The sequence below is a fragment of the Protomyctophum parallelum genome (assembly GCF_964188405.1).
Source record: "Protomyctophum parallelum genome assembly, chromosome: 10".
NCBI classification, from domain to species: Eukaryota; Metazoa; Chordata; class Actinopteri; order Myctophiformes; family Myctophidae; genus Protomyctophum; species Protomyctophum parallelum.
The window spans coordinates 13084586-13112290 of NC_139704.1; the positions used below are offsets into that span (position 1 = coordinate 13084586).

A 27705-nucleotide genomic window follows, 5' to 3' on the forward strand; every position below is an offset into this window, starting at 1 on the left:
AATCTCTTCCCTAAAGATGTTGCTCTCCGATGCCTTGAATTCCAACGGCTGACTGGAGGATTGATAAACCCTGAGACTCGAGACAAAATCTCACCCGAGGAAGTTAGTCAGGGCAGTTTTGTTGATAAAGTTACTGCCTCGTTATTACTAAAAGATGAAACGTCCTACACCAAAAGCCTGACTTGTCCAAAGACCAAGCGAAGAATCTCATTCAAAGAAGCACTTGAAAGAAGCGTTTATGATTGCCACACTGGATTTAGGTTACTGGAAGCCACAAAGTCTCATGGTGTTGGATACCAGTATATTTGGACGTATCACCACCTATAAATATCTCCAATGCATTGAATAAGTAAAGGGCGTATTCATCGACAAAACATTGTTTCTGATTACATTCTTTTTATGCAGTGAGCCATTGAGATTCATATAGGCTACAGTAATACAAAACACTGCAATATGTGTTGTGGTACATCTGACAACAAAGGCATTATGTAAAGCAAAGTTTTGATGAAAAAAGTGGGTACTAAAAGAAAAAATTATGTTATTTTTATTTACTTTGTATTCAACTAATTATTTACTCCAAATAAGAAAGTTTTTCAATGTTTTGTTTGTTTTGTCTTCAATATTTCTTTTACATTTTTTCTATGTTTCTTTTACATTTTTTTCTATGTTCTTCTATGTCATCAAACCCAGAGTTCCAGCTTGAATTTGGTTAATTCCTCAAGGGGTTCAAATGCAACTGAGAATAATTTTACTTTAATTTCAGTGCCCTGTGTTAAATATGCATAGAATAAGATAACATTCCTTTTGAAAATCCTTCTGTTCAAATTCTAGAGATCTGTTGATGAGGAGAAGAAAGAACATGGTGATAAAGTTAGCAAGCTGTTGCATTGGATGTCCAATGTGAAACAGAATCAGAACAATGATGGCAAAGGTCTCAAAGATGGTAACGCCAACACAGAAGCTTCTAATTATCCTCAGGTAAACACTGTGTGGCTGTGGCCTTTTGTTTGTTTCATGCTGTTTGACCAGAACAGAAGCCTGTACAATAATTTAATATGCCTAATATTCCGTAGAATATATTTTATAACAATATAATATTGCAACCTGTGTGTGTATATGATTTCTATTAAAACAAATCAAAGGAGTCATTATTGTGGAATCCCTTGGCTATGAATATTGGATTCATTTGGCCAGCTTGTCATACATTAATTCATTAATGTTTTAATGACGTACTACTCCAGTCCAATGTCCCAGTTGCACAAGCACACATCCATTGCAAAGTATGCTTATTACTCAAGTTGCATCAAGCACACCGTTGATTTGGTTTCAAATCTTTTTGATCAAAGCCACCACTACATACTGTACTGTGGTTTTCAACAATTTTCATATCAAGGTCCATTATTTATTGGGCATTTGAACAACAGACCACCATTTGATGACATTTAGTCTCTCAGACTAAATGTTATCATTGAAACACAATTCCATGCAGTTGGCAAATATTGATCAAAATAACAGTTCTTCTACATTCTCTAATTGTGTACACAAATTAAGTAATGCAGATATTAAACAATATTGTAACTCTTGAGAGCGTAAAATGAAACCAAATGGTCCCGTACGGGGCCTTTTACGCTCTCAAGAGTTAAAGATCTATAAGGGTCCCCGGACAACTAGTTGAAAATCACCGCTGTAGTAGATCATGAACTCTCTTTTCCACCTTATTTGCTCTCAAAACATTTATAGGGGTACCACATACAGTAGCAAATAAGTAAAGTCTGTGAATACTGTACATGCATAATTAATTTTAAGTGTTTGTAACAAAAGCACACCTTATTATTATCAGATCTACGTAAATAATACTAGTCAGAAATGGTTATATTATCCTTTGTTACCAGTAGACAACTTGTGTGGCCCCTGACAGTCATAGACATTGGTTTTATTAGGACATTTTTGCATTTTGTAAGATACTGTACGTGTACGGTATAATCTCTTATCGAATCATAGGTGCAAAAACAGGTATTGATTGCTGAGATTGAGCTAATATGGTGATAATGCATCTTCTAAATGTTCTTTATTTTATCAAATTAGGCAGTGAAGTTCTAGAAAGGATTTTCATGCTTTCTCAGTAGAAAATATATTTTTTAGAAAATTCATTGATGCTTTACAATTTATATCAACATGGATAACTTTCTTCAGCTATTGATACATATCATCACCTTGCTAAAAAAATGGCCCATGTAATATTGTGAGGAAAATGATATATTTATTTTGCCTAAATCAGCTTTTCATGACACTGGCCACCTCTGGTAACATCACCTACACCTACCGTATGTCCTTATTGAAAAGGATCATGCTGTTCCCTTCCCACCCCAGTAGTATATCTCAAGATGAATGAATAATTTGGCCTAAATCAGGTTTACAATTGCCTGATTCGAAACACAAATAATCATTTGATCCTCTTATGTTCTATAACTGACAGCGTTATTTGTATAGCATTAGCAATAGTCATATATTGCTATAAACATTTTGGGTGAAATTATTAAGAAATATAATAGTTTGTTTTGGTTCCATTTGTTCCGTTTTCAGAAAAATTACTTTTTAGCAAGGTGACGATATGTTAGATGTGCTGCAACAAAATAACATTTTGCTTCATTAAATGTGATATACGTAAGTGATATTTCTTTGTTAAAGGGATAGTTCACAATTTTTGTGAGTTGTATGAAATACTTGCCATTAATATACAGTAGTGGTTGCAACTATATTAATTGATTGCCCGAGTCCCGTGGTGGGAGTTCTGCTCTGGTTTTGGTGAATATTAAGTAGTTCCGGTCATTTTGTGGGGGGCACTGGGCCCACGCATTAAAAGTAAATGAATCCACAAAACTATCGTAATTTGTATTGTTGACCTATTTGTAAAATATTAGCGCAACTTTTGTTCAACTTTGACCCGTCTATCACATCAGACTATTTTTGGGGCGTAGTGATATGGACACAAAAAACATAGTTCTGTGTGATAGAGGGGTAAAAAATGAACGGAAGTTGCACTATATGGTAGAAATAGATCAACAATACAAACGACGCAAGTTTTGTGCATTCATTTACTTTTAATGCGTGGCCCCAGTGCCCCCCACAAAATGACCGGAACTACTTAATATTCACCAAAACCAGAGCAGAACTCCCTCCACGGGACTCAGGCAATCAATTAATACAGTTGAGACCACTATATTAATGGCAAGTATTTCATACAGCGTAAGTAAAAAAAAATTGGAACTATCCCTTTAAAATACAGTATGTCTTAAATAGATCATAATCTTGATAGTAATACTGTAATAAGACATACTGTAGCAGGGATGGTGCCGCAGATAAAAAACATATTTTTTTTTAGACATATATATGCAGAAATATTTAAATATATTATTTTAAGCCTGGAACCAAGCCATCCAGGCTCCTGGTGAATCATCACCATAAAACATTGATTCCATGTCAAAACAATATTTGACAACTGCCAAAAATAGGGTTATTTACTATTTAGTTGAATTAAATATATATTTTCTTCTCATGTTATGGGGTCATGATTCACCATGAGCCTGATTGGCTTGGTTCCAGGTTTAAAATATTTCAGTCAGATAACTCACGAATAGATTGAACAAATATTTATTATGCTACATTTCGTCCCTGCTCAGCGCAATTATACAGCCATCATTAAACAATTTCTATAAATATTTCCTCACATCTCTATGGTAAAAATTAATATGCGTTACGTTCGTAAACCTATAGTTTCTGGCACCACAAAATGGCCACCACTGCTATGCTACCTACCCTATATAGTGCTTGTCCAGTAACATGGGGCTCCCGGCATCTCCAAATCTTTAGTAAACACTAAACAGATAATACGTTTTCAGGACGGGGTACCAATTTTATCCAATCTGATCTGGTAGTGCACAAATGTATGTGTCCTAGACACCTAACACTAGCGTCCCTGCACATTCTGATGCACCATCACAAAACGTGGTGTAAGCTTATACAGTAGATCAGCTATTTATGCCAAAGTGATTTGGTGTAAAGAGTATAATTATAGAGTGCTTGTAGTAGTTCATGAAAATCATTTCACAATTGTCTTTATCCCATTGTATCGCCATTAGAAAATATAACTATGGTGTTCATGTGGAAGAGGTTTTGAGAGTGACCACCAGTTAACCAGGAGACATGAGCTTAACAAATGTTCACATGGCACAATCATTTTACATCCCAGAGAAGATTAATGAGTAGTTTCTTTTACTAATCCCTGAAATGGTCCCGATTACCTTATTTTTGTTAACAAATCCCTGAATTGAGCCTTATTAGCTTACGTTTGGTCAGAAATCCTTGAAATGATCCTGATTAGCTTGCGTTTGGTCACAAACAATTACAGTAAATCTGATGAATGAATTGTAATAATTGTAGTTAATTATCGGCTTGCTTTTTAAAATGTCGTTCAGGTTATTAATCACATACAGACATAGAGAGTTTGATATTACAAAGGTACTGACGATATAAGATGTCTGTCTATATTGCAACTTATTGATATTCTAGGTTTCAATGGAGGAGGTGGTCACTAAGAAGGAACAAATTGCAGAAGCACTGAGGACCACACAGATGATGCTGACTAAACACAGTGACAAGTGAGTCAAGTCATCATTTTTAAAGGAGCACTGTTGGGCATTTCAGTTCATTTGTTGATGGTTATTATAGTCTGATTTGTGTAGATCAGAGCTCTGCAATGTTTTCCAGGCAAAGGACCCCTTAGCTGAGAAATCAATGAAGCAGGGACCCCCATTACATCATCATCATCATCATCATCATACTATAATTCTAACAATGTCTGTCTGTCTGTCAGAAACACCGCCTTATCTCCTCATTGCCTGCACCAATCACTCCCACTTTTCACACAGGCATTGACCATATGAATATGGAGGTCTTAACGGAGCCCTTTTTTCGATTTGACACATTAATTATTAATAATGAATTTATTAGTGAATTAAAAACGCATTTAGGACTGTAGGGTACATATGTTTAATGTAAAAAAACAAATTGCTATCACCTGTAGTAACTGCAGGGGGGCAGTCAGACAGATATTTTGTGAAGCCTATAAGGAAATCGCGATTCATATAATGGCCTGTTGTGGCGCTGTCATTGGACCCAGAAAAACCCATAGCCCCATAGAAGTCCATGTATTTGGGCCCAACTTCACCTAGACTGTATTACCTTAATAAACATGGTCATGAATACTTTCTGCTTCCAGTCACTAGTTTAAAGTCTCATTTCTAATGTCATAATATTCTTTTTGGAAAATTATGGTCCCATTAATTAAAAAAATGACCATAAAGTCGCGCATGTTCTGAGGGGCGTGGCTACCGTTACAGTCTATGATCGGGATTCCCCACCCACTCGAGTCAAAATAAAAACCAACGGAGAAGAAGGGGGGAAGTCCCGCCTTGTGTCTGGGCCAGCCAATGGCCAGCTGGGCCAAAACGGAGCCATCCAATGGCCAGCTGGGCCAAAACGGATCTAGAAATATGGCGATTTACATCAGGAATTACCATAGAATTACAGGCTTCATTTTACGTCCATGTTAGACCCGGGGAACGCTTTGTCCATATTTTTTACAGTCTATGAGTAACTGTCAGGATCGCCTAGGGGTTCCGATCCCCTGTTTAAGACTCCTGGTGTAGATTATTTAGTTGAACACAAGGTGTGAAGGCTGTAAGCCTTTGTTTACTACGGAGCTTTCTTTTGTTTTTTATATATATATATTTTTTATCCCACGATTTTGTAACCCATTTTTCACCCCTGTGTCAATCATCTAATGTGATCCTGGGCTCTACACACCCTCCACCAACCTAGTCCCCATATTTGGGGAACAAGGGGAGAGCAACGGACTTGAACTCATGCTTCCTTCATGCCTGAGTGTCCAAGTTGCTCCTTTACACCTGACATGGGGGAGTTTCCCTGGTTGGACGTAGCGCGTGGAAGGAACACGTTATTCCAACCAGTTCCTTTCCCCTCCATCAGGCGCCCCGGCTGGCCAGGGGGAGGCAGTTTAGTGACAAGGATTACTGCATGTTTTTTGTGAGGGTACCTACCCTAGGGGACACGGGGAGAACATGCAAACTCCACACAGAAAGGCCCTTTCGCCAACCCCGCCTTCGGGTATGGGCACTGATGACACAAGCTTTCTTTTTTTTTATCAAAAAATAAACCAAATTCCATTGGTAATCAGCAGGCATCCCTGTAACACTACACTATATTACCCTAATCTATGGCACTCAGTCTCCACATATACAGTCTCCATGCAAAGAAAACAAACAGTGGAGAGTATTGTATAACACTACCAAATGCACTAAATTATTCTACAAACACCAATGACTAATTTGTGCTCCGTCGCATGATGCCTAACTTTAATGTGACAAAGTATGAATCTGTCTCGGGACCCTGACGAAGGCTTTTACAGCTGAAATGCGTAGGTTGTTATTTTTAATGCTCTTTGCCATGCCGCTTAAATAAAGGCTTTTTTGAGTGGTGCAACCACTCCTACAACCAGCAATGTCCGTTTACCTGTGTACCTGTGTAAGCACGAGTAGGTGACTTATTTATACCAGTAGGGGGCGCCAGAAACAGAGAGAGGGGTAGTGCTGTGTCTCTAATGAGAGAGAGAGAGAGAGAGAGAGAGGGGGGGGGGGGGGAATTGCAACACTCATTTTTTTACTTGATATGACTGTAGCAGAGTGCCTTGGACCTCTTTTTGTTTTCTTATGAATCTGTCTTAATTCCTTTATAGCTCTCAATTACCATTTGAATAGTCATACTCCTTCTATCATACATTACTCTGTAAAAGCACAGCTTGTGAAGCCAGCGGCTGTTTTGATAATTAATAGTTTTGATAAATGATACGGTGTGCGTGCGTCAGTTGTTTTGAATGTATTCAATGAGACGCCACTACAGACACTGCCAGAGGAGTGCAGACAGCTGCTGCACCATCATTCTTTCCCCCCAGTAGACAGTTATCAGCTTCGGTCAATAAAACAATATTTACAGGCAAATTTCCACTTTCCATCTATTTCCACTATTCTCTGTTCAACCATCGGCCTTGCATGGCCGTTAGTTCTACTTCATAGTCAAAATCGCAATTTTGCCATAAACAAACGAACAAGGACATTGTCACGATCACCGAGAGTAGCAGCTATAAAAACAAAAAGTTAAGTTTCTAGTTTTCACATTTATTTATGTTAATGGGACCATACATACAGTATCATATTAGAAAAAAGTTAATCTAAGTAAGAAACAACTGTGTACTTGAATCCCCAGTTCCAGTTTTACCCCACTGAGGTAAACATTTTAACACGGCTTCAGCAGTGTTTTAGACTACTCAATTGCATGGCTACTAATAGAATATTAGTCCTACAACAAATTCAAGATAATGTTGAGAGCAAACTTTTGAGACACTGAACACATTGGGATAGTGTCATGTACATTTCTCACGTCCTCGCAATAGAACAATTGGATATATATTGGAAAATTGATCGAAGTTGTTGCCGCTTAGACGTCTAAAATTGTCTGCTCTATCTCATTTATTGCAGGATGACAGAAGAAGAACGGCAGAAAGCCCAGGAGCAACTGAACGCACTGAATCAGGCCTACAGTGATCTCTCCCAGCATTGTGCAGATCAGATGCCGTCCGCAGAACAGGTTGGACACTGGGCTGGGCTCTACAACACAGAGTGGATTGTGTTTGTCACTTATAGTAGGAATGATGAAAGTGGCATATATCAGTTGCATGACTAACCTTGCTACCTGACTCTACCTCCACAGTGTGAACAGTTGTCTTGTGTGTCACTCTCAATTCATAACACTGAAACACAGGATTTTTGAACTACAGAAAAACAATGACCTTTTGACCAATACAGTTTAAAAGAGCCTGTGTATGCTGTAAACATGCTTGTCTATGTCATTGTCACCACCAAAACAAACCTTGCTGTTCACCGGTATACCTACCATTATACAGTAGGTCGTATGAACATTCTTTATGTGATGTGTCTAACTTCGTCTTCGTCTTTTTTGCAAGAAGCTGTACATTTTGTTCACAGAAGCATGTCTGCTTTTAATGTACTGTACTTCGCTGTTAAAACCTTGACACGGCCATGCTCTTGCACACATGAACTGCTAACATACACATGCTTGTCTGATGGTGAGTACAAGTTTTGCCTTGCTTTTGAATACTGTTGAATTTGAATTTCACATTTTGTATTCACAGTTAAAACAATAATTGTAATGATGCATCAAATTATGATTTTCCTTAGGGTTTTGAAAGCAGTGGTGACATTGATGAGCTTGGAGATGGAGCCTTGTCTTCTGTCCAATGCAGCCTGATTGATCAGATGGCTGGAGACGTTCTACCTGAGACCCAGACTATAACCTCTTGCCTCGCTCAGTCCGAGCAGCTGCTCCCTCTGGGCTCGGATGATGCTCTCAACCAAGATGTTATCGATTATTCAACATTGATCCAGCTAAATGATGCAAGCAAGTGCATTCCAAGTCCACATTTCTCTTCTGTGCCTTTCTCACTTCTGGCAGCAGCTAGGGAAGCGGCCACCTCTGAACATTTGATCGTTAAGGTGATAGACATGGAACAGGTCAGTGATGAATTGAAAATGTCCTATACGGGGGATGAACTGACTTTGGAGAGAGCATTTCAGCTTGGCCTGATCCCCTGTTCTGTCTACATAAAGGTTCTTGAAAGTCAGGAGACCAAGATGGACTTGATTAACTCCAGTAGTCAGGGGAGTACATTTTGCAGCCTTGTGAACCTTCAGCGTGGAGAAAAGCTAATGGTGGATGAAGCTGTCCAGTGTGATTTGCTGAGCTGTAGCAGCACACTACTAGTGCTTGGAAAACAGAGGGAGTTCATTGGCCTGTTGTTGCCTCACTCTGGGGAAATCCTCAATGAATCAACCTCAGTGCATCATGAAGTCATCACCGAGAAATTTGCCAGCAAACTGTTAAGTAATCGACAGAAGATAGCAGCATTTTACCTACCTGACAACTCAGAGGTAGTTGATTTCACGTCTGCTATTCAGAAGGGTCTAATTGACAGTCATACCGTAGAGATATTGAAAACGATAGAATTCCCTGATGTGTTTCCTGATGTGGATCAGCTTAATTCAAAATGTTCCTCTTGGCTCACGGTTAGAGAACTTAAAATGTCTGGGTGTAATCATACCACAGATAGTCCAGGGGATATGAACAGCCCGTCACCCACTGAAGAGAGACAATTATTCATCTCCTACCTCATGATCAATAGTTACATAGATCCAAAGACAGGACAAAGACTGTTGATACTTGATAATCATGCGTCTAAAATGATACAACTTTTCATTGAAGATGCAGAGACTTTAGACAACGGAGAGCAAAATGCTGCTTTAGTCATTTCAGATGGTAGTATTTTAAAACAGCTTGAGTTTGAAGTTCACTTTGAAAGTGATGAAGACAATCTTGTTACGTTGCACATAAAAGAAGAAATGGATGAATTATTAAAAAATAAGCAATCACTCCCATCTCATGATTTGTTTCCCTTGGAGAATTATTCTGATGAAAAACTCTGTACCAATATCAGAGTGTTGAATCTCGACTACACTGAGTCTTTAGTTGATGTCAACTCAATTTGGAGCATCATACAGCCTGATTCTACAGCCAACTGTTTGGTTCAAAACAGCACAAGTAGCACAATCTCTGGTCGTTTTGAAAATGACAATTCTGCTGAGGAATCTTCTACGTTTAAGAGGATAGATTCCATTGAGACATCGTCAATGGTTGTTGGCTCTGTTTGGAACACCGTGCAGCCTGATTCTACAGACTATAAGATCACATGCAGCACAAACACTGCTGATCTTGAGCAGAATGTGATTACTGGAGACAACTTTGATGTTGAAGATACCCATCAGGGATCGTCAATATCGAAAATGATTGATTCTGTTGAGGAATATCTTTTTGTTGGTGTTGATTCTGTGAGTAACAACACACAAAATGATAATACAGAGAATGGAGTGTACTCTGATGAAAAACCCAATGCCAAGATCAGGGTGTTGAACCTTGATTATACCGAAGAGTCTTTGGTATATGTTGACTCAGCTTGTAAAATCATACACCCTGATTCTACCATCAACTCTTTGTTTCCAAATAGCACAAACTCTACTGATGAACAATATGCAATTGCTGGAAATGGCTTTGATATTGAAGAGGCCATTGTGGAATCGGCAATGACCATTGACTCTTTTATAAGCATCATACAACCTGATTCAACAATGAAAACATTGTCTCAAAATAACACAAGTAGCACGAACTTTACTGATCTCGAACAATGTCTAGTTGCTGGAAATGGCTTCGATGTTAATGATTGCATTGACAAATCTTCTATTGATGTTGACTCTGTAATGAAGCCCGATTTTACAGTGAAACAGTTTTCTCAAGATGGCACAAGCAGCGCAAACACTACAGACTTTAAAAAATGTCAAATAATTATGCTGGATATTGATGCTGGAGTGACTGCCAGTGAAGGTCTAAATACTGTTCTACCAAAGTGTTTCACTGTAAGCATAGCCAGTGACACAAACATTGATTTACTCCCCAATGCACATGACTCCGAAAGTCTGACACTGGCGATGAAGTGTTGCCAACAATCACCAACACACATAACTCTTGACTCATTGTCCACTGACTCAAGGGAGACCGACAACAGGACCACGATGCCTCTCATGTCTGAGGAGGTGTGCGAGGGCGACGACGAGCGAGGCTACGCCATTAATCTTCTCAAAGAGCAGATGGAGGAAGGAGGCATTTTGGACGTCACTTCTGGGAAACGCTACGACCTGGAGGCGGCTCTCGAAAAGGGCCTCGTCGATGGAAAAACTGTGCTGGAGCTGCTTGCATTGCAGCTGAACAGAAACGGAGATGTTACAGGGGAAGAGGGCACGATGTCTATCCTCAGACAAACTGTATCGAGTGGATCTATATCCCCTTATGTTGCGCTGCATGTTATGGAGCAGCAGAACCTGCTAAGCGCTGTATATGACTCCACGTCTGGTTGTAACGTTAGCGTCAGTGAGGCTTTTCAGTCTGGATTAGTTAGTGATGAATTGGCCGATAGGATAATTCACTCAGAGCGTATTTGCGGAGACGTCATTTACCCCGAGGGCAGGGACACTCCATGCATCTCTGATGACCATAGCCTGGGATTCATTAAGGGAAACGAGGCGGAGAGTGTACTAGAGTGGCAGTGTGACAGGGTTGCTGTAGTAGTGCTTGATCTCGCTGATGTACACAGCGATGACAGACAAATGGAGCATGAGAGTGGAATTGAAGTTATAGGTTTTAGGCCAGGAGGAAATGCAGAAGACATGAGTAATTCTCTCCATACATTGCTTCCCTCGTGCATTAGTCATAGCCTTCCCCAAGCTCAAATGACCTCACCTATCTCACTGAATAAGGTTTCACAAGAATTTACTACCTGTCAAAATGACAGAACACATTTGCTAAGGGAAGATAGTGACACACAGGTGTTAACCAATAGTCTGTCAGATGTTATCCGTGGATCTAGAAATGTCGTCCAAAATGATTTTCATCCAACCTTATCAGATGTGACTGAAGGAGCCAATCGGATAGAGAGCCATACTGAAAGCGACTTGCCACTAGAAGAGGTTTTATTCCGAGCTGGATATCACAACCTAATGGGGAATCAGACAGTTAGCCCTGTTCAGAGTGACTCTGGCGTATCCTCGTCCTATAGTGATGTTATGTCTGAAGAAAATAGAGTAGAGAATGTGCTAAATGCCGCTGTGACCTCTTTAGTCAATGAGCCAGTGCAGAGAATAGATTACTCATCACCAAGGGATTTGTTTGAAAATGGCATCATCTCCGCGTCTGAATCTACTAGTGACGTTGTGGAAAGGATTACAGAATCTAGCAGTGCAATGACATTACCTCATCGAACAACATTTCAACCAGAAGGGGATTTCAGTTTAGAAACTGAACCCACATCCCCTCAAAATCTTCAGCAGTTGAATCAGTGCTCTCAAATTCCTACTATTTCCAGTGAAGCCAATATTCAAACAGGCACAATCAACCATGGCAGCTATGATATCAAAGATGCAGAAAATGTAAATCCTGATTCCATTGGTGTTACTGAGCTAGTAGGGATTAATAACTGTCTGTCAGATTCAAACGATGATGCTGCACATGAGGTGGATTCACGCCATGTGAGCAGTAAGCTTTCCCCAGAGGGGCAACGTGTGGACATTTTCTCAGTTGGCAGTGGTCACGACCAGACTCCTGTCTTCACAGACATACAAACAATAGAGGCAAGTAATAGCAAACATGATGCAGTTGTTGGTAGAGACTCACCCTCAACAACAGACATGGATGCAGGGTATCCAGCAAACATAGCGAAAACAGACCATGGATTAGATATGTGTGCTTTAGTTGAGGAACCCCAGGAAGTGACTCATGTTCAATCAGATTTTCCCATTACATCTGACTCTGACACTTCATCTCCATCAATGATGTATAATGCTGCAAGGTCTGGCCTAGAACAACCGCAGAATATTTGCAAAGACGAGGCTAATGTTGATGAAATGCAATCCATGGAAACGCAACATGTCAAAGCTGTTGTAACTATGGTTCCCAACATTTCACTGTCCTCGGAGAGAGACGGTTTTGACAAGAGCGACACAGCCCATGGACCCAGTAGCCCAGTTCCTCTCAAGACCCTTATTTCAGACCAAAAAGAAACGGAAAACCAAAATCGGACGAACCAGGAAGTGAATATCCACGAAGACCCACAGCAGTGTGACATTGGAAGCATTCAGTCCCAGCTGCTGCAAGTTCTCCGGAGCGTTTCATCAAGCCAAGACCCGTCAGTGCTCCAGGGTGTGATGGAGACCCTGAGCAGCGTTCTTGGGCAGGGTGGTCTTGGAGACAGACACCGTGCCCTGGAGAGCATCATGGAAGAGAGCTCTGACGAGGAGACAATGGAGGGGTCAACAGAAGATGAATCTGACGTCAAAATCAGCCATGAGCTGTGTGCTCAGACCACTTCAATCAGTCAGGAGCTGTCTGCTCAGACCAGTTCAGATGTCTGCCATGCTGGAGACGATTTGGACGATATGGTATTTTTATATTTATTTTCATTTTCCTCATATCCTAAATAGCATCCTTCCCACTTTTGTAATAGTTTTCTGTTTTCTACAGCCATACTCCATCCAGGAGTATTTAGAGTGCGTTGGGAGACTACAGGATCACGTGGACGTTTTAGATGATGTCAGAAGTGACCTTTTAACCCAGGGTCCCTTGAGCAACAACATGGACGTGTTGCAGAAACAGATGGAGGAATCCCAGGTCAGAGGAATAAATTATGGAACTCAATTTACAATTACAATTCATCCATTTAGCAGAAACTCTTAATCCAGAGTAAGCAAGAACAACACAATTGTGACATATATCAGATGCATAGAAATAGTCATCAAGGATCATAAGTATCACATCACATCCGTCAAACATTAAATAACTGTACAATGAAACAATAAGTATACAGACTTGACAGAAATGTACTGTATTACCACCGTAGCATTAACATTTACAAATTTGTACTGTATGCACTGGTACTTTCAACATTTGTGTTCTGCACTCTCTTTCCCAGGCACTGGAGTCTCACCTGTCTAGACTCGTTGGGGTTTTAACAACAGATCTGGAGAAAGCTGAACAGCTCTTAAACTCCGTTAATGAGCTTGTTCCCGCACAAATACACCATGATTTGGCCTCAGCATTTCTAGAATTGAAGCCGGCGTTTATTCACATATGCCAAATGTCTAGAGAAAGGACACAGGCTTTGATGCAAGCGTTCGAAAATGGACAGGTCAGTGTTTATTGTCCAGCATTGACATAATTAAGTTGTGGCCTCTTGTGATGCATCTGCGCAGAATGTTCAACTGTTTTCCCTGGGATTCTAGTTACAGCTGGTGTCTGCGTACCAAACATTTGTGACTGACCTTGATAAACTGGCATCTTACATCCATCACAACTCTGAGACACATGAGCTGGAACTGATGAACACGTACAATGTGGACACATTGAAGCATGTCCTTCAGCAGAACAAGGTATTTGTATTGTCTTAATCTACGTACAAATCGTTACTGTCGGGTAGAAACCTTGTGTTCGAATGGATCCAATGTAGTAATAATTTTGACATTTGTTTGTCATTTTATATCATTTATTTTAAGGTTTTTCCAACATATCAGAGAACAACGGACTCAGACTTACATAGAAGACGGTGTACATACACAATTTGATGACATAATCATACACATAAGACACTTTTAAAAAGATATAAAGAACAAACAATGAAACAAAGAAGGAAAAAAATGTTAGTAAAGTGGTGGAAGCTCGAGAAATAGGGAACAGTGCGACACAGGCTAAAATAAGTCTGAACGCACAGATCGGATATGGTCACTTTCAAACGGTAATGTGAATGGTCGGGCCAAAAGATCGGATTTGAGAAAAAAAATCCGATTTGACTTGATGTGACTGCAGTCTAAATCGGGCCTAAGAGTCTGCAGTGCCCTCTGTGTACAATAATGTGTGCGCAAGTGAGGGTGGGATGTCCCCACTCATTGTGAAAGGATCGATTCCCAACTGAATACACACACAACTGTAATTTTTACCTTCGGGTTCATACAGTAGCAATACCACTTGTTAATACTTTCATTGGTTAAATATTTATAAAAGCAATGGACAGAACTAATCACTTTCTAACCACTTTTTTTTAAGTGAAAATCGGCAAACGTCAAATATCTTTGTGACATGTAAGCTTGTAGATCTGTTATTTTACTATTTTCACAAATACATGTGCCCCTACGAGGTAGGGCATTCATTTTCAAACAAACTACAAAAAAGTTTATATATGGAGATTCAAGGTTTCTGCCTGACCGCAACAAAATCCAAACCCACTGAACCTACAGTACAACACATTTTACCACTTTCCGCAACTGAATTGATATCTGCTTGATGGCTGACCCTGTTCTTCCAGGACATGGAGAGGAGTCTACTGAAGGCAGCACGGCCCCAGTTAGAGGACATAGCGTTTGAAATTCAGAACTTTATATCTGAGCACACCCAGTTCTTGAGTCCAGTTCAGAGCAGACACCTCCTCAAGTCTCTGAGCACCATCCAGCTGGCATTCAGACAGCAGACAGAGAGGCTGGCTGCCGAGCGAGACAACCTGGAACGACTGCTGGAGATCAGGGAGAGAGAGAGCCAGCAGCAGGTCTGCAATGTGGATGATGGTCTGAAAAGACCCTGAGGTTCTGTGATTAAAGAAAGAAACTGCACGGAAATCGGTTATGATTTTGAAGATTTGGAGTGATGAATATGTGTTCATAATGCGTGGTAGATTGTAGAAGCCATTATGTTGCATGCCATGCATGGCAGATGTAAAATAATAATTTGGTTAAAAGTTTCGATTATGTGACCACTAATTAATTTATCACAACCTCAGATTTTAGAAAGACTTTTTGACATATACTATTGGTTTTACTTGTTGCCAAGTGGGTAAACGGAAATTAGATGGTATAGGAAACTTTGCATGTGTTTTACCCCAGTATTTGCTGTCATTTGAACATTGTTCTGGTTTGAGTTACTTCTCTTTTGAGCAATCATACTTTAGACGTTAAATTGGTATCTGTGAATGTTTATGAGAATTGTCAGAATTGCTTGCTTACTGTATGTCCTTGATCACAGCTAGAGACTAACTTACAGTATGTGCTGGTTGTGTTCTACAGGCCTCAAGACATCAATCAGCTAAATTAACAACGGACAAAATGCACCTGCTGTGTTGGAATGCTTTCACCCACAACATGGACACTAACACATGTCAAATGAACCTTTATTAAGACCCTACCATGAACCCTGTGTGGTGAATGGCTAGCATGTTTACAGCATACTAAATCCACTGTGTTAGGTGTTTAAAGGCAAATCCATCCATTTGAGGACAGAATTCACGTTACTCCAATGAACATGAGAAAATAACACCTCCATTGTTGTTATGTGTTCATGTCCATTCGTGCTATAGATATACAGTACTCATTTGCACAATTACAATGAATTAATCCTTCTGATTTAGTTGTACAATTATGTGAATAACACGGCACACTGTACAGTATGTGAAACTGAATTGTGTTCTAGGATGGGAGTTTTGTTTCATCTGTATGCTTGTGAATGTTATTATGTCTCATTTAAGAGTTTTTGCACAAGATTAATTGCAATTTTTTCCTTGCACAGTGTGTGCTGGAGAAACACAAGGAGTTTTCCGACAAGCTGGGAGAGCTCTGTGAGGATCTTACCCTGACAGAGAACCGTCTCATTGGTCACCAGCAGCAGGGTGACAATACAGAAACTGTTAGAGACCTGCAGCAATATCAGCAAGAGCACCAGGTAGCTGTTCAATGTACACTAAGATTTGCTTTGATACTCGATGTACAGTACAATGCACCTTTTCAGTGAATACACATCTACGTAAATCCAGTGTATAGGTTTCCAAGTGATGTACATACAACATTACCATTTAACAAGGTCAGCAGCAGCAGCACTATACTGTGTGCACCCTTCTCCTTTTGTTTGCCTTATTATTCCATGACTGTAACATTAACCCCTTTAACCTTAGCGTCCCTATTCTGGGGAAAACAGTGGTAAAAATAGCCAATCGGCTATTTTCGCCAAAAATAGATGAAGTGCTTAATCACACTTCGTGTCTGTCCGTTCTCAAGGCCCTACAGAAAGACGTGCTGACAAATGCCAGCGCTTTGAACGAGGTCATCACCAGCACGGCAAAGTTCCTGGAGGAGAACCGGGGAAAACTGATGCCAGAACAGACTGCTGTCATAGAGAGCAAGCTGGAGGAGGCCAAGACCAAAGCCAAGCTCATCAACCAACGAGCCGAGGAGTCCAGAAAAGACCTGGAGAAGGTTGTTACCACAGCTATCAAGCAGGAAAGTGAGAAGGTTAGTGGGCTGCATTACTCCATGACCATGAGTTAATCATTTTGGTTTCTTTAGTTACAACAGTAACATAAATCAACAAACAACTGAAATGTTATTAGAGGGTATGCGCTTGACATCATCATCATAGAAGTTATGCAGGAACGCCTACTGACTGAGTAGCAAAAAACGACTTTCCAAACAGATATCTGATTGCATTAAACGACATTAAACGATGTTAAACTCACTTTGGCACTTTATGCACAGCCAAATATCAATGTAAATCGCACATAATGGTGTGCAATTAGCATATATTTAGCTATTAAATACACTAGCATCTGTACAAGACATTAATCTTTGGTTTGGAACTATACTATGGTTTCTTTCTATTTAGGCTGCAGCTGTTGAACAGCTTGAAGAAAGTAAGCACAAAATTGAAGGTCTCCTGGGCTGGATATCCAACATTGGGAATCAACAAGAAGAAGACCTTGAGAAAAGCAAACACAATGAGAACGTTCCTCTGGAGACGTCAGCCAAGGGGCTGATAAGAGAGGATGACAACACCAATGGAAACACACTCCAGACCGTTGAGAATGACTCCGCGAGGCAGACGACTGGGAACAACACCTCATCTCTGGATCTTGACAAGCAGCATGACATGGTCAAGGTACAGTTTACACAATACAGTATAAACGTTTCTCACAGGGCTGTCTCAGAATAGTCATGAATGTTTATCCAATGGTCCAATAGCCTACATTTATGGTATACTATTTTCCCCCTTGTCCCTAAACTTTTTTTTCTTTTACTATTTTGAAAAACATTATTAATATTCCAAATAGCCATTTAAAAATTGTAAAAAGTGTAGAAGTGTAGGGCCCTACTGTAGATGTCTATTTCTGTTCTTCCGTGCTGCATCGATCCATCCATACATCTTCAACCGCTTATCCGTAGTCGGGTTGCGGGGGCAACAGCTCCAAACTTCCCCCTCCAGAGCAACATTAGTAACTTCCTCCTGGGGGATCCCGAGGCGTTCCCAAGGCCAGTGAGTCGATGTAATCCTTCCATCTCATCCTTGGTCTGCCCATCGAGGACCTCCATAGGGAGACGCTCGAGAGGCATCCTAACCAGATGCCCGAACCGCCAGGCAAAGAAGCAGCAACTCTACTCTACTCTACTTCCGTGCTGCATACTACAAACAAAACATCTGCAACTAGTTTCCTGTATCAAAACCAAATGTGGAACAAAGGAAGCCACTGGATTTAGCAATTAATGCATTTCTCAATTAAATTATGAGCCCATTTAGACCCGAGGCCGATTCTAAAAATTCCTTCTAAAACCTAACCCAAGTTTTCTGAAAACCTTCAAATTCTTATTAACAAAAGTAAATAATAATAATTATGTTGCAGTAACAACTAATGAGACACAGAGATAGTATTGGAAGGTAACAACGTACAGGTTACAACAAGTCTAAATGGGTTAAAACTTTGTACAGTACATTTTGTTGAACATTCCAATGCTTTTAGTTTTCCTGTGACCAGAAACTAACCCTTTTTAGCTCTTTGGCGAGCATAGGTCATTTATGAAGCTCTTCCAGCTGGTGTGACCCGAAAGCCTCGTTGTCGTTAATTCTTCCTGCAGGCTCGTCATCAGGAGATCCTGTCTCAGCAGCAGGATCTCATCATGGCCACCCAGTCGGCTCAGGCTCTGCTGGACAAGCAGGCCCAGGTGCTGTCCCCGGAGGAGAAGGACAAGCTGCAGAAGGACATCCAGGAGCTCCGCGGGCGCTATGACGCCTCTCTGACACATGCCGAGCAGCAGATGAAGCAGGTGCACTACACCAGTGGTTCTCAAACCTTTTCATGTCAATGACCCCCAAATACACACTTATTATCCCGCATATACCCATTTGAAAAGATATGCCAGGGACCCCATAAGATAAACTTTTTTCTGGCTCTAGCAGTGATTCTCAACCATTTTAATTTCAAGGACCCCCAGTTTGACATGCATTAGGCCTCGAACCCCCATTTAATGGCATTTTTTATGGCAATTTATATTGTAAAATCACTGTTAATTTAACTCTGAGAGTGTACAAATTAGCTGGTCCATTTGCTTCCATTTGTACACACTCAGAGTTACAAACCCATAAGGGTCCATTTGGTTCCTAACTATCTCTAATTTAGCTAGGGACCCTCCTGATGGAAACTAAATCAATTGAACTTAAGCCATGATGACTAAAACTATTCAATTTATCAACAATTTCGTCAAAAAGACTAGACTGAAATGTTAGCCAGGGAGAAGAGATCCAGTAGAACAAATTGTATGTTTGGTTGAGCTCTAGAAATAGCAGATCTACAAGCGACGCGTATTTTCAGCATGTAGCCAACTAAAATCTCATGATATTTAGTCAGCTAAAACTAGACACTAACACTAAAACACTAAAACATTTCAGATGACTAAAATATGACAAAAACTAACTGACATTTTATTCAAAAGATTACGACTAGAACTAAATCACAACTTGCCGTCAAAATCACCACTGCAGGTGCAGAGTGTCCAGGAGGAGATGAAGAAGTTCCAGGGCGACTGCAAGGAGTTTGAGGTGTGGCTGGGCCAGGCCGAGGCGGAGATGAAGGAGATGGGGGCGCCGGCGGCCTGCCTCAACATCCTCAGCGACAAACTGGAGCGGCAGAGGAGTTTCTCAGAGGACGTGATCGCTCACAAAGGGGACCTCCGCTTCATCACCATATCGGGGCAGAAGGTTCTGGACGTGGCTAAAGTCTGCGGCGAAGCAGGTGCTGCTGACCGTGGTCAGCTGCAGGTAGACACTTCTGGAGCATGTGCCTCTGTCAAAGATCAACTGGACTCTGCGGCTGGACGCTACAAATCTCTGCATTCCCAGGTATGGATTCTAGAATAATTTAGACTGAGTCCAGTACATTACTTTTGCCACATGAGGGCAGTATTTATCCTTAAATGGTAACAGAGAAATAATTGTGACGAACTGCAATGTGTAAAATGTCAATTTCAGAGACCTTGACAGTCTTAACAAATAAAATGTATTTGTTTTTTTAATATCTATATTTATGCTTTAGAGTTGGACCTGTTTTTTGAATGAGTTTGGGTTTTAATATGTGCCTTTCTGAGCCATGTGTCATTAACATGAATGTGTGTGCAGTGCAACCAGCTTGGAAGCAACCTCAAAGATGTGGTCGACAAGTACAAGAAATACGACGAGTCATCCACCGTTCTTCTGAAGTGGCTCAGCGGCTCCGAGGAGGAGGCAAGGAGGCAGCAGTCAGAGGCCATCGCTGCTGACCCCCAAACACTGCAGAAACAGTTGGAGGAAACCAAGGCATGTAACAAACACCACACAACCACAGTTGTAGTATTCTGCTAAACATATTGGTCAGCTATACATCATCATACAGTATCATTTACAAGAGATTACTTTGCCTAGGGGACCCGTTACACAGGATCAAATGTTGAACTGTCTAGTAAAAATATGCATTGTGCTGATGACAATGTTGCTAAATTGAGTTTTATTTTAATGTTACAGGGTGTTATTCAAACTCATTTAAGTTTTAAAGTCATTACAAAACAGACCTGCCTTACCATATACAGTGTTTCCACTCACTCTAAAAACTATTTATAGCTCTTTGTTCAAACTCCAAGCAACAGCTTAGCTCTGGCTACTTGTCACTTATGTTTAGTATACAGGCAAAAACACACTTCCTATGCCGTTAAAAAGCCCTGTTTGCCAGAAAGAAATTGTCTGCCTGGCATACTGTACTCAGGGGTCCCCAAACTTGTATGTGATTGCAAGTTTGGAGACAGAGTGAAAGAGTTTAAACACTAATTCATGCTTAGTTGCATGATGGTGTCACTCCCCCCAAATAACTGGCTAGCAACGCAATGCTGTTCCCCAACATTTCTTGTGGAGAAGCAGTGACTTACAACATGGATATGTGGAGATAAGAGACGCCAGAGAGGAAGACTGGTTACAAATCATCCCAGAGAGATGCCAGACTTTCTAAGCAAAAATATTCAAGAAGGTGTTAGTTGAGAGGAGTTGCATTATATTTATAATGCATCGTATTCAGTAGTATGATCTATTTGCATAGACATAACCCAAAATATGAAAAGTAAAAACTACATTGAATCCTTTGGAACATAGGTTCCTTTTTTCCATTTCCCAAACAGTAATGTGTTTTGGACTTCCAGTTTCCCCCACCAGTCAATATCATGACGTCTCCCAAGTGAGGAACGTTATTAATTCTCTGATATGTCCTTACTTAACCGATCCCCAGGCCCTGCAAGGTCAGACTACTGGACATCAGTCTGCTGTGGACACGCTACGCAAGACGGCCACATCTTTGATTGGATCTGAAGGAGACCTGCTGAGCAATCAGGATGAGATCCAGGAAACAGTAGGTGAGTAAGAGAGGTCGGAGTACCATCAGGTCAAAATTCATGTCAGATCTAGTGTCTAGGTGACACATGAGTCACATGACCTTTGACACGATCTAAATATCTCAATAGAAGAATAGGGAGACGATATACAATCACCACAATTGTATAACTTATATTGCATACTCTACTGCTATACAGATAGGACATATTTACAGTTTATTTGTTATAAAGGTTTTATAGTGTTGCTTTAAGCCTGATTCGTATTTGGGTGCGCCCCGGTGTCGCATGCCGGAAATAGCTATTATATATTTTCCAAGTATGCATTACAGTTATGTAGCTTGAAAGTTGCCAGGTTGTTAAGCTAGGTAAAAATGGCAGCTTTCCTGAATCGGAACAAATTGCATCTGTAAAGAGAAACTTTAAAGATAATTGCTTTGACAAAGGGTTACAGCTGTCCACAGGACACTATAGTCTTATTGGACCACTTTTGGAATGTTTATGTAATGTAGCCTACTATGATTTCTTAATCATGGACTTCTTGGCCGGCACTCAAAAAAGCTTTCGGTGTACCAAAAACGTGATGTTAATCCTTTTCAAATCCATAGTCTTAGCAAAACAGCCATTACAAAGTAATTCATTCCCCTTGATTGAAACATTAATCTTTGCGTTTTGCCCAAATAGTGTTTAAGCTATAATTCACGGTTGGTCTTTGAACATAACCTGATTGTTTTCCATGCACCATAGACGACATAGCGGAGCGCTACGACAACCTGTCCAAGTCTGTGAGCGATCGGAACGAGAAGCTGCAGATCACCCTGACACGATCTCTGAGTGTTCAGGATGGCCTGGATGAAATGATGGGATGGATGGAGGGAGTGGAGAAGAGTGTGAAAGAGAGAGGGCAAATCCCCCTGGACTCGGCAGCCATAGGGGACATCCTCAGCAAAGAAGCAGTATGTATCCTGCTCCAGTTCAAGAACTGTCTAATTATACATCAGATTACAACGTACAGTACCTGTACATTCTGGGACTTAATAATATAAGTAGCTGTTTTTAGCTTTTAGGCATATTTTCATATAATCAAGCTAAATGTATTCGTGGAACACACGTGGAACACGTGGAACTACACACAGTATAGTTAAACAAAAAATCTCCTACAGTTGGGCTACTCAATAATTGATCGTACTTTTTCTTCTTTCTTGAAGGCAGTGGATCAGGACATTGCAAGTCGTCAGAGCAGCATATCGGCAATGAAAGCCAAGGTAAAGAAGTTTGTGGAGACCGCGGATCCGTCCACGGCCGCCTTGTTGCATTCCAACATGGAAGCGTTGTCCCAGCGGTTCTCTGACGCCTGTACCAAACACAAAGACAAGGTGAACCAGCTGGAGCAGCTGAAAGGAAAGGTGGAGCACTTTGAGAAGACCACAGAGAAGGTCCAGCAGTTTGTCCTGAAGCGCTCACAGGAATTGGATGAGACAGACGGACCTGGGAAAACATTCAACGAAGTCTCTCAGCGCATGCAGGTATGTCAGCTGATTGTACCATGGCTGTCTTCACGATCACAAATTTACGTTATTGTCCATGGCTGGATCTTCATCACTGTTTTGATAACGTCATCATAGGATACTAAAGCTGAGATGTCTGAACATGCCAACGATGTGGAGATGCTGCAGAGTTTGTCCAAGGAGCTGTCCAACATGAGCCCTGATGGAAACAATACCCACATTCAGGCCAAGATGGATGACCTCTCCAAAATGTTCAATGCCTTCAAGGACACCGTGAGAGAGAAGTAAGCTTCTGTTGCATTACCAATTTTAGCTTTAGATTAATATCTAGTTACACTTTTAACGATGACCTTATCTTTTCATTACATTTAAGTACCGATCTGAGTACTTTGATCTTTGCATACATTTATGGTACTTTTTCTCCCCTTCTACCAAAGGGAAGAGGAGGTGTCCTCCTGTCAAGACCAGCTGGGAGAGTTCAGGTCTGCGGCCGGAGTCCTCACCAAATGGCTGGAGGCAACCACAGAGAAAGTACCTGCGGTTGAGCCAAGCAGCAGTGAGCACAGTCTGTCCAAGGACCTGCAGAAAGTCACGGTGAGTCACGACGTTGAGGAAGTCAAAACATTGTTCTGGAGACGTTCCAGAACAATGTGTTTAGACTAATTGTCCTGTAAGTCAGCGCAGCGCCAGGGCACGAACCACTGGTGATATACTTAACGTCTGACACAACAGTTTGAAATGGTGGTTGTGTTTTGTAGGGGTGTAAGGGTGGAGTAAGGGTGGAGTGTGAGTGTGCTGGATAGATCACTGCCCTGTCCTCCCTCATAGCCCTGCTGCTTTCTCTGCCAAGCGAGACAAATCTAAAAGGGTTTCTGCCTTTCTGGAAGTGGAACACTAAATTAATATATGATGACTTCCAGGAAGAGACACTACTTTGATTTGATAAAACTGAGATGTCACATAAAAGATAAAAAGGAATCCAGATAATTTACCATAAGTGAATAGGTCAACATCAAAGCCCAATATAATGTACATAAAAGGAGAACTGAGTTTAAAATGTTACAGTATGCCTGTGTTTAAATTTACCAAAACCAAATTTACCATAGTTCACATTCATAAGTGATAGAAATACCAGTACGGTCGTCTTTCTAATCTATTATACTGTATGTATTTTCTTATGTTCTATTATTGATTACTCTTTGCACAGGGCTTGTTAGAGGAATGGACGTCCACAGGACCTGCTGTCCAGGACCTCAGGTCTAAAGGGTCAGCTCTCTGCAGCCTCATGAGTGTTCTCACCTCCCCTGCCAAGACAAAGACGTCACACAAGTCAGGTACATTTAAAAACACACTTACTGTACTTCTATTCTTGAATCTTTCAAAGGAATGGGGAAGGAGTGGTGCCACCGTGTGTAGAGTGCAGTATATGGATATAGTGCATGACATTTGTGGGAATTTGTTATTACTGTATATTAGTATAACCACTAACTAATACAGGTCGTACAGAGATCTTACATCAGGCAGTCTGCTTGTGCTTCTCTTAAGCCTCATCTTATTTCTTTGTATCAGCTATTACTAATGGTGATGGTCCTGGGAGCCATGCCTACCTAACCAATAAAGGTAATCACTGTACAGTATTATTGTAACACATAATAACACATTCTCTCTGGTCTTACAGTAACCACTTTCAACCTGGCATCGCTGTTCTTATATATTCTTTTCGTTAATATTAAATATATGAAATGCATATAGCGAATCTACAGACTCACAACACGTCTACAACATTGTAGCGCATTGGAACACATTGTGATCTTGTGGATCACCTATTCGGTGGATAGGGCTTAAGTGGTTCAAGTCTGTGCCAGTCATTATTCTTCAACAACAGCAGCTTTCCTGAAATATTCGATGAAGCTTCAGTATTACTACTGGTTCTACTGTACTGCTAGCACAATCTTATTATCATGATGCTGCAGTTATATTGTATGAGGCAGAATGGCCTCCTAGGGACTTAAGTTGATGGCAACCTCTCTGGCGTCCGCAGAGCTGATGGTAATTCAGCAGAACATGTCGTTCGTCAATGAGGGTTACAAGACCCTCGGAGATTTGCTGCAAAGTCAGACCGCAGAGCTGAGTGGTCTTCTGGAGGAGGTGAGAGACACCCGAAGGGAGACAGAGTCCATGATGACGTGGCTGACGGACTCGAAAAAGACCACAGCGTCCAGGAAATGCTCCGCCACGGAGAAAGATTCGATGAAAACGCAGCTTGAGCAACAGCAGGTGCAGTACAGAACACTTGATTTACTGTAACTCATTATGACCTGAGGCCGATTCTACAAATGTATTCTAAATCGTTAGTTTTCTGAGAAACGTACGGACATTTTGTACCCCCCCAGAAGGAAAGATTTGAGTTAAAAATCACACTTGTGTGAAGTGAGGGGAGCTCTTATCATCATACATCATCTAACATTCCGGCCAATCACTTTTGGCGTCCACACTTTTCTATTCTAATTTTTTATCCTCACATTCCGTGCTCAGCCATCAAAACATCGCTATTGTCATAGCGTGACATGAAGTGATGCGCTATGAGCTTGTATATCTGATATTTTTTAATAGCCAAAGCATAAAATAATGGACCCCACTTTGAGAACCAATGTTGCTATATAAAATCTAAAATGACACAGATGCTTTCCCGGTCTTAATTAAAAGTTAATTAACCTGTCCCTTTCTAGGCTGTGCACAAGGCACCACACTGAATTTGCCCAGTGATTGTGCTGTGTAAAAAAAATCTATATCCGTGTGCGATTCTCTCAGGCCTTTGAAGATGAGATGAAGCAAAAGCGAGAAGATTTCCAGAAGCTGAAAGAGAAGCTCCTCCACTTGATCGAGAAGCACCCGAACGCCCCTGAGGCAGAGCAATGGAAGCAGATGCTGGCGCAGATGGGTAAGCACCAAGGGTTTGTCCCGAGGTGGTCAAGAGATACTGAAATTACAACTGTGAGTTTGATTCACATCTGTAATTGTTTTCAGAAATTGTAAAAAAAATAAGATTTTTTTTTAATAATAATAATAATAATAAAATTGCTAAACAGAAACTTTGTATATGGACTGATATAGAGCTGGTATCCACAGCCATGTTCCCCGGTCCCAATTAGTGGGAGGTTATTAAGAAAAAGATGGCGCTGTGGATCTAGGGGTGCTGTTGTGCTGACTAATCCATGCCGGTTGGTGTGATTGTCCTGCCCTTGTCCTGCAGATGCTGCTTGGGCTGACGTCAGCAGCTCAGTGGAGGAGAGGAAGCTTCACCTGGAGCGCTCCAACAGGAACCTGGATCTGTTCCAAACCACAGAGCCACAGCTTCGCCAGTGGCTCTCAGAGAAAGAGTTGATGATGAGTGTCCTTGGACCACTGTCTATGGACCCCAACATGCTAAAGATGCAGAAACAGCAGGTCCAGGTAACGACAACACTTTTATTTATTTATTTAACCTTCAGTTAGGTGTTCTATTGTAAAGAAAAAAAGCACACTAGAAGGTATGTGACACTGACTGCATCTTTTTCCTCTTCACTTGAGATGGCTGTATTGCGTACGCATTTAGTCCCTGATTCAAATAAACAAATAGATTTAATTATAATGAAGAGCTGACATTTGAAACATCAAAATGAGGACAAACAAGTGTAGTGGTAATAAATAGCATGCACACGCAGATTAGACCCACCAACGCACCGACATGCTGAAACAACGGTCGGACACTTTTACACTTTCACACTACAGTATCAAAGCTCACATTGACCCATTCCTTCCCTTTCAGATCCTCCAGAATGAATTCACGAGCCGTAAGCCTCAATATGAACAGTTTGAAGAAGCCGCCTCTACGATCTTAAGCTCCTCGCAAGAGGAGCAGGACCTGTCCGGCAGGGAGTCGGTGAGGGCACAGCTGACCGCTGTCACCCAGAAGTGGCAAGGCCTGACGGGGCAGCTGGACCAACGCGCTAGCCTCATCGACCGGGCCGGGGAGAAGACTGCAGCGTTCCTGGAGCTCCTGAGAACTCTCGCTCAGACCTCTGCTCAGCTGGAGATGCAGCTCAACAGCCAGCCGGACACCGTGAAGAAGCAGCTGGAGCACGTTCAGAACGTCTCGGCTCAGCTGAGAGAGGAGAGGAAGACGCTGAAGCAGGCCGAAGCCCTCTGTGTGGAGCTCACAGCGATGGTGACAGAGGACTACCTCAAAGCAGACCTGGCCAGGCAGCTGGAGACTGTTAGCAAGCCTCTCAAACAGCTGGAGGACAAAACAGGTTTAGTCATATATTTTTATTTTGTCTTATGTCACCATAGGCTGCATTGTCCACAAATAAGAAATCCACAAAAAAATACATAAATATATATATATAAATATATAAATATATTATATTATATTATATTATATTATATTATATCATATTATATTATATTATATTATATTATATTATATTATATTATATTATATTATATTATATTATATTATATTATATTATATTATATATTTCCCACTTTACATTTGCCTTCACAGGACTTTAAAACACCCTAAGCACAAACCCAGCTGTTCGAATTTGCCTGCAAAACTATTTTTTGATAAATGAACCCAGTGCTTCTGTTTTATTTGGACGTTAATTTAATTATATTGTCTGTGAAAAGTGATCTGATCTCATGAAACGTATTATTATAGGCTAATTATAACATAAAGATTAAATAAGATGGTT

General features: G+C 40.9%; 1 protein-coding gene across 7 annotated transcripts in view; it reads left to right on the forward strand.

Moving 5' to 3' along the window:
• The window catches only part of LOC310865470 (dystonin-like), a gene marked incomplete at its 5' end in the record, with an annotated part of 151386 nt that overhangs the window by 79825 nt on the left and 43856 nt on the right, over nucleotides 1-27705 (forward strand). For 5 of the 7 annotated variants that reach the window (XM_083774597.1, XM_083774598.1, XM_083774599.1 and 2 more), the window contains 25 exons: nucleotides 832-978; nucleotides 4570-4658; nucleotides 7614-7722; nucleotides 8334-13193; nucleotides 13276-13422; nucleotides 13724-13939; nucleotides 14034-14180; nucleotides 15110-15346; nucleotides 16360-16512; nucleotides 16845-17078; nucleotides 17449-17721; nucleotides 18693-18881; nucleotides 19597-19953; nucleotides 20230-20406; nucleotides 21362-21485; nucleotides 22209-22417; nucleotides 22670-22987; nucleotides 23087-23253; nucleotides 23407-23563; nucleotides 24177-24303; nucleotides 24539-24589; nucleotides 25011-25246; nucleotides 25781-25910; nucleotides 26223-26422; nucleotides 26778-27261. In XM_083774597.1, coding sequence (XP_083630723.1) covers nucleotides 832-978; nucleotides 4570-4658; nucleotides 7614-7722; nucleotides 8334-13193; nucleotides 13276-13422; nucleotides 13724-13939; nucleotides 14034-14180; nucleotides 15110-15346; nucleotides 16360-16512; nucleotides 16845-17078; nucleotides 17449-17721; nucleotides 18693-18881; nucleotides 19597-19953; nucleotides 20230-20406; nucleotides 21362-21485; nucleotides 22209-22417; nucleotides 22670-22987; nucleotides 23087-23253; nucleotides 23407-23563; nucleotides 24177-24303; nucleotides 24539-24589; nucleotides 25011-25246; nucleotides 25781-25910; nucleotides 26223-26422; nucleotides 26778-27261 — 9538 coding nt within the window. The remainder of the gene's footprint in view (nucleotides 1-831; nucleotides 979-4569; nucleotides 4659-7613; nucleotides 7723-8333; nucleotides 13194-13275; nucleotides 13423-13723; nucleotides 13940-14033; nucleotides 14181-15109; nucleotides 15347-16359; nucleotides 16513-16844; nucleotides 17079-17448; nucleotides 17722-18692; nucleotides 18882-19596; nucleotides 19954-20229; nucleotides 20407-21361; nucleotides 21486-22208; nucleotides 22418-22669; nucleotides 22988-23086; nucleotides 23254-23406; nucleotides 23564-24176; nucleotides 24304-24538; nucleotides 24590-25010; nucleotides 25247-25780; nucleotides 25911-26222; nucleotides 26423-26777; nucleotides 27262-27705) is intronic. The other 2 variants (XM_083774602.1, XM_083774603.1) reach the window with 1 other exon arrangement.